Raw genomic sequence first — 17,656 nt, forward strand, 5'->3', positions numbered from 1 at the left:
GGGGGGGGGGGGGGGGGGGGGGCTGCGCCATGGTGCAATGGCGAATGCGGGGTCTGATTTAGTAGAGTCGAGCGTATAGGCGTACCGTGAATAGTAGCAACCATGGGGCGTATGTAAGCAAAGAGGATGAAACTGGGAAGCGCAGTTGAAGCGGAGGCGACGAGATCCGAAGACCAAGATAGAAGATGCCAATTTTGGGGTTTGGGGGGTGGGTGACGCGAGCGCTTCGTGGGGTGGGCGGCTCGCACGAACCCGCCTCCCGTTATAGCAGCCGGTGGGCGACTAGCACGCAAAGAGCCTCATCTGGCGCCCGGCATTGGGAGCAGAATGTTAATGCGTCGAGTAACAGTGGATGCAGGTGGTTGCTTGGTAAGTAACATGGGTTGACAAAGAACAGCAGCAATATCCGGTAGGACCTGGGACCATGGGCGCACCCAGTGCGCGAGATAGATGCAAATTAGACGAGTTGCATGAGCATTGATTGGACCTGGGCATTATGTACATTTATCTCGGTGGCTTTGTCGGACGGTGATTGGCCGGCAGGGGTGGGTGAGGCGGTGCAGCGGCTGTTGAGGCTCTCGCTACCGTTTGGCAGCCCCGAAAAAAGGGTCTGGGCGCCTGGTAGAGAGTGGGATGGAATGGGGAGGATGGTAGGCGAAGAGTAAGTAGCAGTACAATGAGCAATCCGGCCGTAGCAGGGCTGGACTGGATGCACGCTGGCATGTGGCGGCAGCATGGCGATTTGTGGAGAGCAATGCAAAACAGACGTGTTGAAACAAATAGAGAGGTGTTTGCAATGCGCATGAGCCAATCCCGAGGCCATGTCGGAGGCAAAGCAGGTAGCGCATGACAGCGATCCAAGGGATCCATGGGCCGTCGGTGGTGGAGCTGGCGGAGCTGGCGGAGCGTAGAGCACCATCTGGCCGTCGCGAGAGAGGTCGGATGGACACGCTGTCATGCGACGGGGTGACAGATGGCAGAAACTGCTGCTGATCGCCCGCGGGCCTTGGCGCACATGCAACATTGGGCGTGCTTCGTTTTGTTTAATCATTCACGGGCATTTCGTCATTTGCCAGTTGGGCGCAATGCAGTCGTGGGTGGCCCGGCGTATGTTTTGTAGATGCAATGGGCTGGAGTCGAGTGTTGATGCTCTGGGCCCTATGGTTTGGCCTGCAGGCATGGATTTGGTGGGTGAAGGCAGGCAGGCATAGGGTAGAGTAGAGTAGACCAGATACGTACGAAGAGGCCCTTCCTAGGGTTAGCATAGTGGCGGCAGGCGTAGCAAAAGCTTCTCTGCCTTTTTGCTTGGGCGCCCAATCCACGACGCATTGCTACGCGTCTTAGTAGTGAATAATACTCTGGAGTCGAGGCACACACACACACACACACATACACGCACGCACACACGCACACCGACGATGCTTTTGGCACGCAGAGGCCGCCGCCCCGTGGCCAGAGTATCCCGGGCGCACGAGGCTGGGAAACGGGCAGGTCGGGCTCGTGTGCGTCACTGTACTCTATGCTGCTACTGCTACTGCTACTGCTACCGCGTGGTCGCCTGCTATTCATCCACCACGGCCATGCGGCTCCACTCTAACACGCCTCACCGCCTCAAGCACCATCTGGCAGGCTGGGAACGTGACCGACGTGCGCTGCCAGCAGGCCTGGCTAGTCCCCGCCGAGTCTGCAGATACATAATTGTCGACGACGCCGGCCGGGTGCACAACTGCAACGTCTTGAACGCCTGCAGTGCAGCCGTCAGTCATTGCTATCGCTACCACTACTTACTATACAACACAATACACAATACACTACACCCATTCAGTCTCCCCTCCCTGTCCTCAAACATTGTCGCCCGCCCTTCGAAACGCGACTCGCAACACGCCTTGATTGGCCCTCGCTCCCTGTCGCCTACCGCGCCCTGCCCTGCCGGCAAACCATTGGCTTGCACTTGAAACACTGTGCATTCCTGCCACACTGCCCTCAGCACCACTCGCAATCTTGTAACCCCCCCAAACCGGCCATACAGCCGCTGGCCGCTGCCTGGCGTCGCGCGCTACCCACTCGATTGGCTGCCACTGCCAGCCGCCGAACCACGACGCCCATAGGCCCGTAGGATTGCCTCTCAGTTTAGCATCCCACCTGCACCACCACCCCAGGGGCCCGCTGCTATTAAGTATCACGCTCTGCCAGCCCTCGCAAACACACACACTGTCAGTCACAACCCTTCCCTTCTTCCCTCCCTTTTTTTTCTTTTCCCACCTCCGACCCTGCCATCCTAGCGGTGCAGGTGCCTCGTCCACTCCGGCAGTGACCCTCGCCTTCCTTCCCCCTACTACTAAACGCCACCACCCACTACCACTACCACTACCACTACCACCACCACCCCCGACTCCCTTATTGGCAGCGCCATCCACACCCTCTCTCTCCACAACACCAAAAAAATTTCTCCCCCCTCCCCCCCCGTCTCGACTGCCTTTCGTCTTCCGACTGGACTCGGACTTTTCCGTCGCTCTAATCTTTCTGCTGCCTTGCCAATTCAACCTTGTTGTCGTGCTGCCACCAAGCCACAGCACAATCAGCCTTGGACACCCGCTTACCCACTCTCCAGACCGGAACTACATTCACTTCTTAAGACATCATCACCACCACCACGCCAACCTAGGCCCACCACCACAACACACAATTTCACCATGCCTTACTCACCAAACCTTGCTGCCGAGAACCAGGCGGCCCTGGACCACTTCATCCAACTCCCAGTGTCAAGTGACATGATCTCATATCTTGCTCAAAAGGCTACACAAGTCATCCGCTGCGAGCCATGCGTCAACAAGAACCTGCCCCCCACACCACCAGCCTCGCCCTCGCAGCACATTGCCTCGCACCCCCGGGAACCGGCCCTTCCATCCGTCGAAGAGTTCATCACTTCCATTGTCGAGAGATCACATGTCCAGACGGCCACCCTCATGTCTTCGCTCATCTACCTCAGCCGGTTACGGTCACGCCTCCCCCCTGTTGCAAAGGGCATGCGCTGCACTGTCCACCGCATCTTCCTCGCCTCGCTCATTCTTGCGGCTAAGAACCTCAACGACTCATCGCCCAAGAATAAGCACTGGGCAAAGTACTCGTCGGTTCGCGGCTACGACAACTTTGGCTTCTCCATCACAGAGGTCAACCTCATGGAGAAGCAGTTGCTCTTCCTCCTCGACTGGGACCTCCGCATCAACACAGACGACCTCTACTACCACCTTGAGCCTTTCCTAGCCCCCATCCGTGTCTGGCAATCACGCCAGGCCGAGAAGGCCAGGCTTGCCGAGAAGGAGAAGGAGCTTGCCCGCAAGCAGTACCAGCTCACCACTGAGAACCTCTCGCGCTCAGTCCACACCTACCCATCAAACTCATCCATGTCTTCACACTCTTCCCGTGCTCAGAGGCATCGCATGCAATACGTCCCATCATCCCGCGCACCCTCGCGCACACCCTCGCTATCACCACCTACCCGAAGCTCCTCGGCCTCAGTCTCATCGGAATCGCCTTCCAGCTGCCACGAGGAGCCTTCAGAGGCCGTTCTCCACCGCTACGACGCGGACCAGGGTGCCAATGTTGTATATATCAATGGCCCTATCCCGTACGCAGCCCCCAAGCAGCAGCATGCTCTCCCGCTGTACGAGCACCAACCCTCCAAGAAGGTCAAGACGTCAGCGGGCGGCATCTTCAGCCGGATGTTCGGTCAGACGGGCGCATATACCGGCCGTCAGGTCACGTATTAATTTGATTTGCTATCTTGCACACACACACACACTGTCGCTTACCACAACTTTGTCATGTTTCCTTCTTTGTGTTTTTTCTTTTTTTTTTTTTAGCTTTGCGCTTGGTTTCACCAAGGGGAGTCTCAACGGGTGTTATACGGCTGACATGATCTGACGAAAAATGCTCACTGGATGGGACATTTCTTCGCCCATCTCGTCACCAGTTGCATTGGAAGGCGTTCATTTCTAAACATTTGCATAACACAGCATGGAATCGGCGTTGGAAATTATCATCCTCATCACATCATCAATAGTTTGTCGGAGCACCGACACATGGCTACTAGTTCAAGGTTCGCTCCGCTGTCTGTCCTCGTTTGGCAGGTGGCGCGAGTAATGAAAAAATCATTAAACATATTTTGAATCACTCCACTTGTCGCTTTTGCATCTTGTTTTGGCTTGGCGGAGCACCAAACGGCCTGGGTCTCCGAAAAATAAAACAGCATGACGCCCTTTGCTCTGCCTTTCAATCTCGGTAGATTGCATCTGACGGGGCGCGCTAGGGCTGCAACGGCTATCTATCACACGGCACGACTAGAGCGTTTGATCCAACTAGCGGGAACGACTGTTGCATTTGGGCCATGCGCGACTCATCTACATTACGCGACCTGTGTGCCAAAGTTCCAAAGAGGGACGTGGGATCAATAAGACGCTGAGACCCCTCGTAGATCCATTATCAAACACGACTCACACACACATGGCCGAGGGTAGATGCGACATTTGGGCCGCGGCAAGCAGAAAAGGGACATGCCGCGTCCGTCCCTCTGCTTTTCCGTCCAAACTAATCACACACACACACACACACATACGAGAGGGGCCCACGGTATGGAAGAAATATACTCTTGCCTAGAGCATCAGAATTGTTATAAAGATTGACCGATGACGGACCGGGCTGCAGGTGTGTCTCAGCAGCAATGTGTGGAGTATAGCTTATTTCCATAGTAGAGTAAGTAGATGACCCGAATATCTGTCCGCAAGGCACATGTAACTATGTCATCCTCCTTTCGTATCTGCCTCGTGATGCGACTCGGGCATTTTTCCTCTCTCTCTCCCCCACTTGGCTTTTCTTCGTCCGTCTCCGCTTGCGCAGCCACATTGGGCTAACAGACTATACCGTATTACATGGAACCAGGTTCTACCTGCCTACCGTTTGATTAAATGATCTACGTCTGCCGCTTTTTTCTTCTCTCTCACTCTCTTGGCCTTTGTGTGTCCCAGGCCCGTTGCGGAAAAACCAATGAAGTGCGGCATGTAGGTGATATTTGAGACCGGAACTAGGCTGACACGCAGCCCGCGATGCCAACCATTGAAAGATTCCCGCGGTAAGCACGGCATCACCTGGGACTGAACGACTGGATGGTATGTGTGTGTGTGAGAGAGAGAGAGTCTCGAAACATCAACGCCACGGCATACACCAAGGCAGCACAGCATATGTATGACTACTCTACATGATTTGCGAAGAACAAGCCAAAGAAAAGAATAGTGTGCATGCTCATCTAACTTAAATCAACTACATTCACCCCCCTTATCAGCAAAAAGCCAAAGAAAACGAATCTTTCTCGCTTCCCCCCCTCACCCCCTGCATCTACCTGGCGTTGCAAGCTGCCTCACCAACACCCCCCCCCCCCCATCCCGTACATCCTCATACTGCGTAACGTACTTTCCACATACCCAGGAAAACACGATTGTCGCAACAGTTGGAAACTTAATTTTTCTTTTTTTTTCGCCAATAAAATTCCAACCCTATTTTTGCCGTTTTCTTTTTCAATTGGGGTTTGCGCGCGCGCACAACCCGGGTGCAGATCAAACGGTTGTGGACCCGGATTTCTTCAGATATTCTGATACTCTCGGCTTGTTACTTGTACATTAAGTATTTTAGCCCTTTGAGGGGGGCCATGCAACCCCCGCTTTGCGCGCGCGAGCGCCCCATGTTTCATCTTTCTTGGCCCTTTTTTTTGCTTTTCTATACTTGACTGGGTTTAGTGCGGGAAGGGTTATACCGGTAAGGGTTTAGGTGTGGTGTGATTGGTGGGTTTGTTACTGTGGGGCTCGGACGGTTGCGACTAGACGGGGTTGGAGAGGACAGGGTTGAGATCGTCGGTGGTTTTTGTTTCATCGTGGGTCAAGATGGACGTATGTATGCCTTTGCCTACGTGTGCTTGGTGGCTCGGGGGGGTTTGGCTTCGTCGTTGTGTACGTGGCCTGTGGAAATACATATGTGGAGGGGGAGGAGAGAGTGATGTCATTGAGGGGTGCTTCATTCCATGCCATGTCTTCTGCATATCTGAAGACATGCAGTCTGCTAGATATCGTGTGGTGGTTAGTTGTAACCGCCGTTGGTATATGAGCGCGAGGCGTTGTCAAGACGAAAATTTCAGCCTTGCATTGATTGGGCTACCAGCACCATCTCCCACATTTTGTAGTAGTACATTGTCGATCCCCTTGAACCCTTACCTAGTCTTGGACTTGTGAATGGACCGAGTGTCTTTTCTTTTCCGATGAGAACCTGTTGCATCCACTCATACGGAACCCGAAGCTTATTAAATGCACACACTAGTTGTTAGTCTTTTGTGATAAATATCAGCGCGAGTCAGTGTTCGTTCTGCATTCTAAACTACATACACTACACATACTATCACCAGTCACTATAGACCCAAGCCGTCCATCGCGTTATGAGTACCCAACCGTCAAAGTCATCTCAGTTGCCACAGATGGTATCATCAATACTGAACTCAATGTCCTGGTCCAGTCTGGCCTGGGCATTATGTTCAAGTAAAGCCCGAATAGCTTCGCACACGGATTCCGCATAGAAAGCACCAGAGAGCCTCAAGATACAGATCATAGGGCGAACGTTAAGAGTGAGTATCAGCGTGGGCACGCATCCTTTCATGTCCTCGTTGGTCACGTCGGTATAGCCTATGCCCAATGATTCAATCGTAGCTCTCAACATGCCTGCAGCATGGACGCAGTCGACTCTGGGGATTGCTAGCTCGCAAAAGTTGGGCAAGCATTCCCTGCGTTCAGCATTGTACATTTGTCCAATCGTCTTTGTGTCGCTCACGACACCTGGATACATAGCCTGAAGCTTTTTGACTAGTTCCTTGCAAGAGCAGCTCATCAAGAGCGGCTTGTACCTGGGATCGCGCATATGTGAGGAGGGTAGAGCGCGCGACCATGGGCCTTGACCACTTCCTCATTGCGGTCCTGTATGACTCCAGGATGGTGTTTCTCGATCACCTATCACAGCGAGGTATGCTGATCGTGACTTTTGAGCGGAAAAGTGAACGTGGCTCGTGGTGTGGATGATGTATGGACGGTTCATCTTCCTGGGTATAGCACGCTGGCTTGACAGTTGCGAACGAAAGGTGGGTTCGTGATGATGAGTACCCCATAATTGACCGGGGAGTCGTCTTCATAGAGGCGGTTTCCATCTACCGACGGCTCATCGTTGGTTCTCGATTTGTTGCATGTCACAGGGTCGAACCAGTGGTTGTTGTAACGCCAAGGAGTGGTGAATCGGGCATTCTGCCGCTGTTCCTCGGATTCTTCCACATCAATGTTGGGTGGGAACTATTTGAAGAATCCGTAGTACTCAAGCCCATCAGGCACCTCAATATCATCGCCATTGGGGTGGTAGCAGGCTCACATCTGTTCAAGAGACGCAATGTCCTTGGCGCGTATGGTGCGAGTGGTCCCACAAAGGACCAATTCTACCTAGTCTGTTGCATCGCACTCATGCGCCACAACGTCAATGGAGTTGTACTGGAAGGCGCAGCTATCAAAATTGAGACTATGGCGGAGATAGCTTCCATCAACTGATGTCAAGTGAACTTAGAATTTGCATTTGTCTTTGTTCTTGATTGAATAGACAAAGTCAATTTTATCCACAAGAGTGTGAATACCGTCTGATTGCGTCGGAATCTTGATTGTGACACCAGGGACATCTATCGACCCGAGACGCCAGGGTTTCTGGTATTAGCCTCCAGGTTTGACGCGGACGTTTTCAGTGTGACTAGGACTGAGGAATGGAAAGAACCAGATCCATACGCTATCCTGGCATTTGTTGGTCACGATGACTCGAGCCTGCACTAGGGCGAAGAGGAGCATCGTAGTACAGAAAAGGCCAATCATTTGACGAAAGAGCAGTAGAAGTCACTGATGTGACGAGTACTCTGGCGCTGGTTGGTTAGGACCGCAGAGGCAAAGTAAGATGGTGAAGGGATGGATGGATAAAGAAACGGAAAGGCATTCATAAGGTTCCCGACAAACGTCATTAAAGAAGGCCACAAGAAGTAGTTTTGGTAAGAACCCTCTTTCACGATTCTCGGATGGCGTTGGAGTTGTCAGGTAACAGGCATGGCAGGTCGTGTATCGATAGCCAAGGTAGGCATGCTCTATGAGGCTCGTTCGTATTTACAACAGCTGTGCGTGTGCCTGTGGAACGCCTCTCTAGTTCATCATTTGGAAAATGCTGCCAAGTATGCTGCCAGCCGCTAGACATATCTAGCAAGGATATCAGTTCCTTGTTGGTTACGATAATCGCGTCGACATATTTTATGGATGAAAATTTGCCGTTATTCGGATTTGCCGTCGGATTATCCAGATCAGTTGCTTTCTTGTGCTGGTGGCATCGTTGGATTTTGGTTGATACAATCATGTCGGTGTGGTCGAAACGGAGCCGTCCGCCTTGGTGATTGCGGTCACAACAACTCCATTGTCCAATGCGTATATCAGTTTTTTTTGTTGCCGAAAAACAGGTGTCGCATACGTCGCAGGTACTGACTCGTGCGTGAAGAAGGCTTCGAGAAGAGAACAAGTCTGCGCTTGTCGGGGCAGAACTGGTACGTACCAAGACTTGCCTGGGACTGTGAGGGCTAGCGGCTGTGCGACCTGAGGCGTGCATGAAACACTGCAACCCTCAGCATCAACGACAGGAGAATAATAAGAAGACCATGGCCCCTGGCATGGCTTTGGCCATTGTTTTTCCTACCGCAGTCTCATTTCTTCTTTTCCTTCCTCGCTAGTTTTTTGCACCGCAGGTCCGGTACAGAGGTCCGATTCGCGCCTAAGCCCCAGAGACGCGCCAGTAATAGTAGTACGCGCCCCGCCATCCTCGATGCGCCAACAAGCTTCCTGTATCGACATGCCCGCCATGCCGTCCGGAATAAAAGAAATCCCCGTCCAGCTGCCGAAAAGCTTCGACCGCCCCGATGAGCCATGGCATCACTACCTTACCATTGACCTGATATGGTACGTCTTCGGCTACACGATATTCCATCCGTTTGTCTCATGGGTCGTCGTCTTGTGCCTACGGGCGCAATACACACCGTACGGCAACCTCGAGATGCGCCTCGCTACTGCCTGGGCTATGCTCATGTCCATCATTGGCATCTTTGGCCTGCTTAGTGACCGCATCGCTTTTGGACCGCCGCGCGAGGTGGATTTGGCCGAAGAGGTCATCGTAGTCACGGGCGGTGCCGAAGGATTGGGCGCACTCTTGGCCGAGACATATGGCATGCGCAATGCCAACATTGCTGTTCTCGACACCAAGAAGGTCGACGACGAAGTGTCCGAGAACACGGGCGTGCTGTACTATGAGTGTGACGTCAGCGATGCACAACAAGTTGAAGCCGCTGCAGCCCAGATTGTCGAAGATGTGAGCATATCTACTCCAACATATCCCATTGCATACTGACAACCGCAGCTTGGGGCCCCCACCATCCTCATCAACAATGCAGGTATCATGCGGGCCAATTCGGTCCTCGATTCGACCGCCGAGGAAGTGGAAAGGTACGTATAGAGCTTCGCCAACATGGACATCTGCTGATACACCAAACAGGACGTTCCGCGTCAATACGCTTGCCCACTTCAACACTCTCCGCACATTCGTACCACATATGCTAAAAGAAGGCCGAGGCACCATCGTCACTGTTGCCTCTGTCCTTGGACACCTCGGCGCGGCTAACCTATCCGCTTACACTGCCTCCAAAGCGGCACTCCTGGCGCTCCATCAATCATTGCGCGCTGAACTTGCGCAGAACCCCGACGCCAAGCATATAAAAACAATCCTTGTAACACCTGGCCAGATGGGCACACGGATGTTTGCAGGCCTCAAGACCCCAAGCAACTTCCTTGCGCCCATTGTTACACCTGCTGAGATTGGCAAGGACATTATACGTATGATTGAGAAGGGCGATAGTGGGGAGATTGCAGTACCCCTCTACTCAAGATATGTCCAAGTCCTCGGTGTACTTCCCTTTGGCATTCAACACCTCATCAGGAGATTGAGTGGTATGGACAAAGCTGTAGGCCGTATGAAAGAAGTGCGACAAGAGTCAAAAGAGAAAAAGTAGCTAATGTTTTATCCAAACCCAAATATACGTTTCAGATGCCTGGGCATCACAATACATACGGTACGGTTGAGAAACATAAAAACTCATTACATATAAGCGCATACCATGATTTATTGCTACTCACATCGCGTCTTCTTCTCTTACTAGTGTTGAAAAGCTTGAATCGCATCACAAGAACGACATGCGGTACTCTGACAGCACTTGAAGCTCATAATAAGATCTACACAGCGGCCTGAGACCTCTTAAGTCTCCGCGATATTATAATGGACTATCTTGATGAGCTTGACGACTACGCAATGCAAACACTCGTCGAATTAAGTGGAGGCATTAATATGCCTTCTATCGCCCACACTGCCGCGAATCGAAACACGTTTCCCTCTTGAAAACGCTCCGCACACCGCCATAGACGTGTGCAAGCAACTTATCTGTTTCGGTTGGAACATCCTCTCTCAAGTACCCAGGATGGAGCTGACATCCTCGGACTTTCCTACGTCCCGCGGCTCAATTCTGGGACCAGGGAAGACGGCGAAGTACACTTCTGCTGCCTATCCCAATTCGATATTGATGTGCTAGACTTTTGGCTCGGCGAACATTACCCCACGAGGAACTTTACCAAGGTTCGACTCAATATCGCGCATAAGGATCCTCTCAATCTACCAAACTTAGGCCGCGATTCCACTCTTCCTCATCATCTTCCATCCAAGCCCGCTTCGCCGAATAAACAGGACACCAATCGAGAGGATGTGTACCCAATGATTTACTTCTTCCACAGATCACTAGCCTCGCCATCACGACTATCGAGGCTCTCCAATATTCCCTCCTTTCAGCATCCCCGCCTTGAACGTGCAACTTTACTAAATGGCGACATGTTGACGTGGGCAGGTAAGTATCGAGCATTGGTTGATTGCCCTGGCAAAAAAGTTGATGGATACATATATCCAGTAATTTCCACGGACCATGAAGTTGCGTTGAGGGTATAGGCAGGGGATAGCTATCAAATCGTATGCGCGAGCGTCATGTTGGAGGGGAAAGAGACGGAAGTGAGGACATTCCGATTTTGTGGGTTCGAAGATAAGTCGGCTCGGTGAAGGATCGATCAATAACACAGTCTTCACTCATAATCGAGTCACTCAAGCTATCTAGTTCGGTCTTATCCCTCATTTCCCAGTTCTTTTCTCATTTTCAGAAGTCCTCGACTTTCCTGATCGACCGCATGGTACGTGCTACTGTGATCCAATCTTTCCAAGGTCGACATGATAAAACAGCCATGTTTTGGCCTTTGCATGTACCCAGACTGGCCTGTTGATTGCACTAAGCTTCTAGACGGAAGGTGGTGGTCAAACTGCTCATAGCTGTATACCTGTATCTGCCTTATTTGTCCGAGCTGGTAAATGCGAAGATGACTAGCTAGAAGTATACAACATGACCTGTTCGCATCCTACTCATCTCGTATTTCATGTAGGAGGTATAGGTGACAATTTCTCAAAGCAGATATGGACATCTTTGTGCGATACGATGCTACATGATCTTGAGACAATATTTAGACACTTTGCCACGATGGTCTTAGAAAGCTAATGTGATGGCAGTCATGCCTTCTTTCTATCACATTATGCTACCGTTAGCTTGTTTGTGTATATTGCTATTTACATAAATTACTTGAATTTTCATCCCCAATAGTCCAGCATACATCAGTAGAGTACTCCATCTCCTGGGACAGAAGTAAGTCTAACTCTTCATCTCTTGTTTGACTTAGGCTATTCATGACTTCAAGTTCCTCATCGGTACACATTGACAACCCGAAAACAGATTCTATAGTTACAAGGGATAGGCTGGAATGTGGAGTACTCAACATGTCTTCATCCAGGCTGCAAAATTCTTGGTTTTGCATAACATCTGGCGTATTCATCTCCAAAAGAGTATTTACCGAGCTTTGACATGTTCCGTATCGTTCCGCAGATTGTAAAATTTCCTCGAGGTTAGCAAATTCCCTCAATCTCTTGAATAAAGAGGTTTCGGACGCTAAAATCTCTTCAGCCGACCAACCATAGGCAATGAAGCCGTCAACGAGCGCTCGAGTGGCTATTTCATTGTATGACATGATGTCTTTGTATAAAACTGGGGCTTCTGCAATTAGGAATTCAATGATAAGCCGAATATCTGCAGTGCTTAATTTTCGTTCCCAACTATAGATCGGGTTAGCAACCACGAAATCCAAGTTGGTGCAAGATGATAGCCATACATTGTAGACACGTTAGAACCAAGGCGGAGTATAAACCCGGGACCGCCCTCCATCAGAATTTGTAGATAGCCACGGCCTGCTTTTCTTTCTGCTTTCACAATATCAACTGTCGTCGAGATTATCTCTGCTTGCAGTTCAAAGGCTGCAGTGATTCTGCCACGTCCTTGAGAAAGAATAAGGTCACGAGATTTAGAAAGCTCGTCCAAATCGTGTTCTAGGTAGATATAGCAAAAGCGAGCTGCATATAGGTATTGTTCCCTTGCTCTCTTGATAGTGCGATGGCCATTATATAAACTTCGAAGTCGAGCTTTGGTGTTAGGCATACTTGGTTTGTTGAAGATCGCAGATCGTGATTTCCACATGTTCTTCGTAAAGTCTGGGGCTAACTCTGGTGCCTCAACCAGCCCTTGAACTGCTCGGAATAGATAGTCCAACCTTGCTTGGCGATCTCCAAGACGTTCCGCAAAGAATTGCTTTGCTCTCCAAAGCACATTTTCAGATTGTGCTGGTATAAGCCCTTCGGAAAATGGGTCCGTCTCTTCTGAAATATCGATATGATATTGATTGCAGATCGGTGGGGTTGTAAAGGGCGAATTCCCGTGAGTGGATGCAAGCGCATCGTCCGAATCCACGCGTTCTGGAAAACTCGATATCGATTCCAATTCATATTGAGAGGAGATGAGCGAGTCTGGTTGCGATGGCGATGGAGACAATGTATTCATACTAGACGGGCTGGGAGGTAGTGTCCCAGAAGCTAACGATGCTGTGAGCCTGTTAGTCCCAAACGGAGAACGGGTGGTGTGAATAGAAGTAACCTTTGCATCGATGGCTTCTAGAAAATGGTCCACTATCACGAAAGAACTGCTTCCTTTTACGCTTGCGCCCTTGACCTTCATCTGGGTGCATCAAAGCGGTCATGGAATTGCTAGCTGATGCTGATCTTGAACATTCACGTGCCTCTGTGATATTGAGAAGGATTTCAGCTTCATGGATCTCAGGTAGTAATTGTCGGAGCTGTGGCACAGTCCCGCGCCGCAGGAACTGTTGGAAACTCTCTCTTGCCTACAAAAACATCAAAAATGCTCGTTATCGGCGAAACTCGAGTTTGTAGTTCTTACTGAAGAACCCACGACATCAGCCGGTGAAACTTTCTCAAGAACCCATCGCAGGACTTCTATGGGATCGGAGTTCGCTCCGTTCATGTTGAATAAGATAAAATATACTCCGAAGAGGGTGCTAATAGGTTTGCAAGTGTGGCGTATGAAAAGATTATTGTAGAGAGTAAGCCTGCTTTTAGCTTTCCAATACTATTCGGCACACTCGCGGGAGAAAGTACGGTAATACCGACAAGATCGACACTCCAAAATATCTCCGCACCAATTCAAACTCAACAAGATTAACGTTGCAAATTAAAAAAGCTTAATCCAGAAAAGCTCTCTCGGCATCATCTGATTCACGTGCTATACTAGTGCGGGGAATGCGATTCTCAGAATCACGCTAGTATTAGTGCTTTCCGTCCTATTGTTCAGTGTTTTACAAGCTGCGGCTTTTTATGACGCGTCTTGATGTTGTAGGACTATCCGCTAATGTCCAATATCGGTCCGCTAGGGTCTTACTACACGGTGTTTGGCTACATTTTCCTGGCGCTAGTCTGTAAAGGTAAGTAATTCTTATGTATGAGTCGTTCAATGTCTGCATTGAAACCCGAAGATTCGAAAAAGCTCTAGTTAGTGCAAACTAGATACTCTAGTCAACTATAGCATTTTCCTAGCCTTTCTATAAAAAACAATCTTGCCCCCAAAAGCTTATTATCAAACCATTTGTTGGGCAGAATATCCGAAGATAACCCCTCTCCTCATAGTGATTGGTTGGGGCAGGGAACACATTTCTTTGGAGATAAGATGTACCGGTCACTAGATGGTAATTTGGAGCATGTAGCTGAATGCGTGGCTTCAAGGATGTCGTGGCACAATGCACGGCCTAGGACAATGCAACAAGAAGGCGCTCAGAAGAAGTCTTCTAAGTTGTTGTTTTTCATATTCAAGCCTACTTTTGCTTGGGAGGACTAATTTCATGGATGACTTGAGTATCCTGTAAGCGGAGAGGAAGATCATTTCTAAGCGCCTCGTATTTCTCACGTATAGGATATGCCAGAGTGTTACTTGGTACCCAAGATTCCCGTCAACCTGTGAGAGCTCATGTCTCGTATTTAGGGTTCAGAAGAACGCGTTGGCAAATGCACAGTCTTGAAGTTATCCTATGGCCGTAAATAGAAAAGCTTGATGCAGAAAAGCTTTTGCTAAGCCGGGGTGCCACGGTACAGGGACAACGACCTTGCATCTATAGACCCGGAAGTGAAGATGTTGGCTAATTCCTGTTCGTCATGAATAGCAAGGATATAATTACCCCTATTCAAACCTGTAGATAAAACCCTGGTAGTATTTTTGCGAATGATGGACATTTGTGCCCAGCTAGTCGTTCAATTCGATACGTAGATCGCCGGTCATGCTAGGTAATAATCGTCTTGTGATCAGCGGCCCATGCTGTCTATTCAGGACGCGACACAACAAATCCCGCCAACTCCAACATACAACCCTCGATGTGAAGGGTATCCCAACAGAAAAAGCATTTTCTGATGTTCGTTGTCAGTTTTTTTGCAGAATATATATTTCCCAGCACAGGGTATATGTTACTTGATTTGCAGGTGCTGATATGATGCTCGAATACTGCTGGGTCGTAGCGTAGTACCTAGGTAGCTTCGCTTGCACCCTAGGTATGACCTCGGCCCGTCTGCAATTTACCAATTCATTCTGATTTCGGCTCAATCTAGCCGAGATATGCAATGCGCGACACAAAATACCTCAATCGTGCCACTTGAATAACTGTGGAACACGACAATAGTCCAATTAAGCAAGTCGACAAATCGCGCAAAGTGAAGAAGTCAGTAGAGACGGCACGTGCAGATATGCCAATCCTTTTTGATACAGTAGCTTACGTGTCTCAATGTTCTGTTTTCCATGAAAGGCACAATAACAATTTCCTCCAGCGTTGCGACATCATGTTCCTCGATTCCGTAGACCTTTCGTCCATACTGCATGAATCATGACCGTCATCCATGTACACCGATAAGACACTAGTTTGTTCGTGTGGGTCACGAGCCGTCCCCAGATAACGCACGAGGCAATTTCTATCAAGTGATTGTATCTGCTCGGACCGATTGAAAGTTGTAAGTCATTATAGCTTCAACCTTAGCATAGGCCCCCCCGGCGATCTGTTTCCTTATATGTATAGCCGTGGAGAGTGGCTTTATCCCTAGTTTCGGTCGGGTAGGAACTCGAGTTAGCCAGCAAACGATCCGCAAGTACGTCATGCTTATAGCGCAACACCTAGCAAGGATTATTTACACACTTACCTTTAACACGGATGTGTCTAATTTCACCTTACTGTTTGAAGCTAAATCGTTACGACTGCACTAGAGGCACCCACCGAGCGGCTACATGAATGTGATACTTTCGGTTTTGCTACTTACGACATTTTATTTGATGCAAAGAACTGAGCGTTTTGCATAAGCAGAACACGGTCACTGCTATATCCTCTCCATGTGTAATGTAAGTACAGGGGAATGTATTTGGGCCTGAAACGCTCACATATTTGTCAAAACATATTACAATAGTGGGCAACGAGTAATTAGACTTGCTTGGTATATGATGGTACCATTCAAGTTCCCGGAAGAAAATATTTCCCGTCACGTGATATGTTCAATGATATAGTGGTGATTCTTGTGATTCTGAATGCCGTATCATCTAGGGAATGATTCAGATGCATGCTTGTTGGAAATGTAGTATCTGGATCTCTCTTCGGGCGGCATTGCAATGCCGTGCGGCCAAAGGTATGACCGATCTTTCAAAAATTTGGACCGATGCACCAAGCGGTCTGATCATATGTTACATATATTACGCTTACATTCTTCGCTCAGTTGTTCAGCACTTCCAATCATTATCGATATGTATTTCTTCAACCATTTCCGAAATAAGGAAAGAAGTCTTTATGACGCCCTGGAACACGAAGACCGCCACACGGACGCCACCACGAAAAAGACCAAAGGTCTTTGTAGTAGTACAACTTTGCCTTGGGGGTTAAGCGCTTTCCTTCTTGTCGCACTGATTTTTGTTACTGTGAGAACAGAGACTATCGACAAAATGTCTGAGCTGGGGACTTATGAGTTTGGTTTTGTGACAGACATAGGTAATGAAGCTCTGGCAGCTTAGGAAAACCGCTGCTGATGGGTATGTAGAACCAGCGCGTGCGGCAATATCCCTGAAGCGAAAAAAGTTTTACGGAGGAGTCAACATCGATAAGCACGGATCATACTCAATTACCAAAGATCCTAATAGCACAGACTTTTTTGCGCCCCCAAGTCCAAAGCTTGATGCTGCATGGAGGGAAGAGATGCTGCTAAGTAAACACATTTCTTTCAAATGACCCTGAGTCCTGAAATGACCATTACCAGACGGCACACACGGGTTTTTAAAGTTAACGCCAGACGAAATAAGGAATTCTGGTATCCAAGTCCTGGATGAAGACCTCAGACATGGACACTATGAAATACAGTGCGTATCCATTCCTGCTCTGAAAGGGTGAAAATACTATCTAACCGGCGAACCAAAGACCAAGTGCCATACACTCTCTTCATTGTCTGGTGCGTTGTTTGTTACTCTTCCCCCCATTTGCGAACTCATCACTAAAACGAAACCTAGAATTATATCAGAAAATCGCTTGCCAGAGATTACTACACGGATATCACTGATGAGCCTGAGAGACCATATCATATGAGCCATCGAATGCATCTTGGTATAGCTCACTTGACGTATTGAATTCAACCTATTATCATGCTAATCAATGATTTATATTGTAGACCACTGCCTGGAAAACATTCGACAGCATCTGACGTGTAGCTTCGATTTAACCTGGACTCTCCTCGCCTGGAGACCAGAAGCCAAGGTAGCCCATGCAGCTACCGATCAATGGCACGTATGCAGGGATTTCGATGCCATGATGAGCTGGATGGCCAACAGGGTCTAGTCAACACCTCCGAAACTGGGAGAAAGGAGACGGTCAGCAAAAAGGTGTGATTATACGGGTCAGAACAGTGCCAAGTTCGAATTGTCAGAGTACATTTCTCATTGGATGAGATCACCACCATCATTTGCGAACAACAGCGTCTAAAAGCGCTGAGCAGTAATTTCTCACAAAAATGG

General features: G+C 49.4%; 7 protein-coding genes across 7 annotated transcripts; 5 read left to right on the forward strand and 2 right to left on the reverse strand.

Moving 5' to 3' along the window:
- Window positions 1-2,693: 2,693 nt before the first annotated feature.
- On the forward strand, window positions 2,694-3,770 carry COCVIDRAFT_30984 (hypothetical protein; the record flags this gene model as incomplete). Its single annotated transcript, XM_014695972.1, has 1 exon — window positions 2,694-3,770. One exon carries the CDS (start codon window positions 2,694-2,696, stop codon window positions 3,768-3,770), a length of 1,077 nt encoding a protein of 358 aa, XP_014551458.1.
- Window positions 3,771-6,504: 2,734 nt separating this feature from the next.
- COCVIDRAFT_30985 (hypothetical protein) lies at window positions 6,505-6,954 on the reverse strand (the record flags this gene model as incomplete). The annotated part of the gene is made up of 1 exon (XM_014695973.1): window positions 6,505-6,954. One exon carries the CDS (start codon window positions 6,952-6,954, stop codon window positions 6,505-6,507), a length of 450 nt encoding a protein of 149 aa, XP_014551459.1.
- Window positions 6,955-6,980: 26 nt separating this feature from the next.
- Window positions 6,981-7,625, forward strand: COCVIDRAFT_30986 (hypothetical protein; the record flags this gene model as incomplete). Its single annotated transcript, XM_014695974.1, has 2 exons — window positions 6,981-7,056; window positions 7,159-7,625. The coding sequence occupies 2 exons, from the start codon at window positions 6,981-6,983 to the stop codon at window positions 7,623-7,625; spliced, it is 543 nt and encodes a 180-aa protein (XP_014551460.1).
- Window positions 7,626-8,922: 1,297 nt separating this feature from the next.
- COCVIDRAFT_112831 (hypothetical protein) lies at window positions 8,923-10,159 on the forward strand (the record flags this gene model as incomplete). The annotated part of the gene is made up of 3 exons (XM_014695975.1): window positions 8,923-9,462; window positions 9,511-9,596; window positions 9,646-10,159. 3 exons carry the CDS (start codon window positions 8,923-8,925, stop codon window positions 10,157-10,159), a joined length of 1,140 nt encoding a protein of 379 aa, XP_014551461.1.
- Window positions 10,160-10,911: 752 nt separating this feature from the next.
- On the forward strand, window positions 10,912-11,234 carry COCVIDRAFT_42226 (hypothetical protein; the record flags this gene model as incomplete). The annotated part of the gene is made up of 2 exons (XM_014695976.1): window positions 10,912-11,133; window positions 11,172-11,234. The coding sequence occupies 2 exons, from the start codon at window positions 10,912-10,914 to the stop codon at window positions 11,232-11,234; spliced, it is 285 nt and encodes a 94-aa protein (XP_014551462.1).
- A 564-nt stretch (window positions 11,235-11,798) lies between these two features.
- Window positions 11,799-13,294, reverse strand: COCVIDRAFT_42227 (hypothetical protein; the record flags this gene model as incomplete). Its single annotated transcript, XM_014695977.1, has 3 exons — window positions 11,799-12,342; window positions 12,399-12,903; window positions 13,123-13,294. The coding sequence occupies 3 exons, from the start codon at window positions 13,292-13,294 to the stop codon at window positions 11,799-11,801; spliced, it is 1,221 nt and encodes a 406-aa protein (XP_014551463.1).
- Window positions 13,295-16,402: 3,108 nt separating this feature from the next.
- Window positions 16,403-17,480, forward strand: COCVIDRAFT_112823 (hypothetical protein; the record flags this gene model as incomplete). Its single annotated transcript, XM_014695978.1, has 6 exons — window positions 16,403-16,643; window positions 16,693-16,857; window positions 16,909-17,008; window positions 17,067-17,097; window positions 17,156-17,249; window positions 17,314-17,480. The coding sequence occupies 6 exons, from the start codon at window positions 16,403-16,405 to the stop codon at window positions 17,478-17,480; spliced, it is 798 nt and encodes a 265-aa protein (XP_014551464.1).
- Between the last annotated feature and the right edge of the window lie 176 nt (window positions 17,481-17,656).

Source organism: Bipolaris victoriae (assembly GCF_000527765.1).
Source record: "Bipolaris victoriae FI3 unplaced genomic scaffold scaffold_138, whole genome shotgun sequence".
In the NCBI taxonomy this organism is placed as follows: Eukaryota; Fungi; Ascomycota; class Dothideomycetes; order Pleosporales; family Pleosporaceae; genus Bipolaris; species Bipolaris victoriae.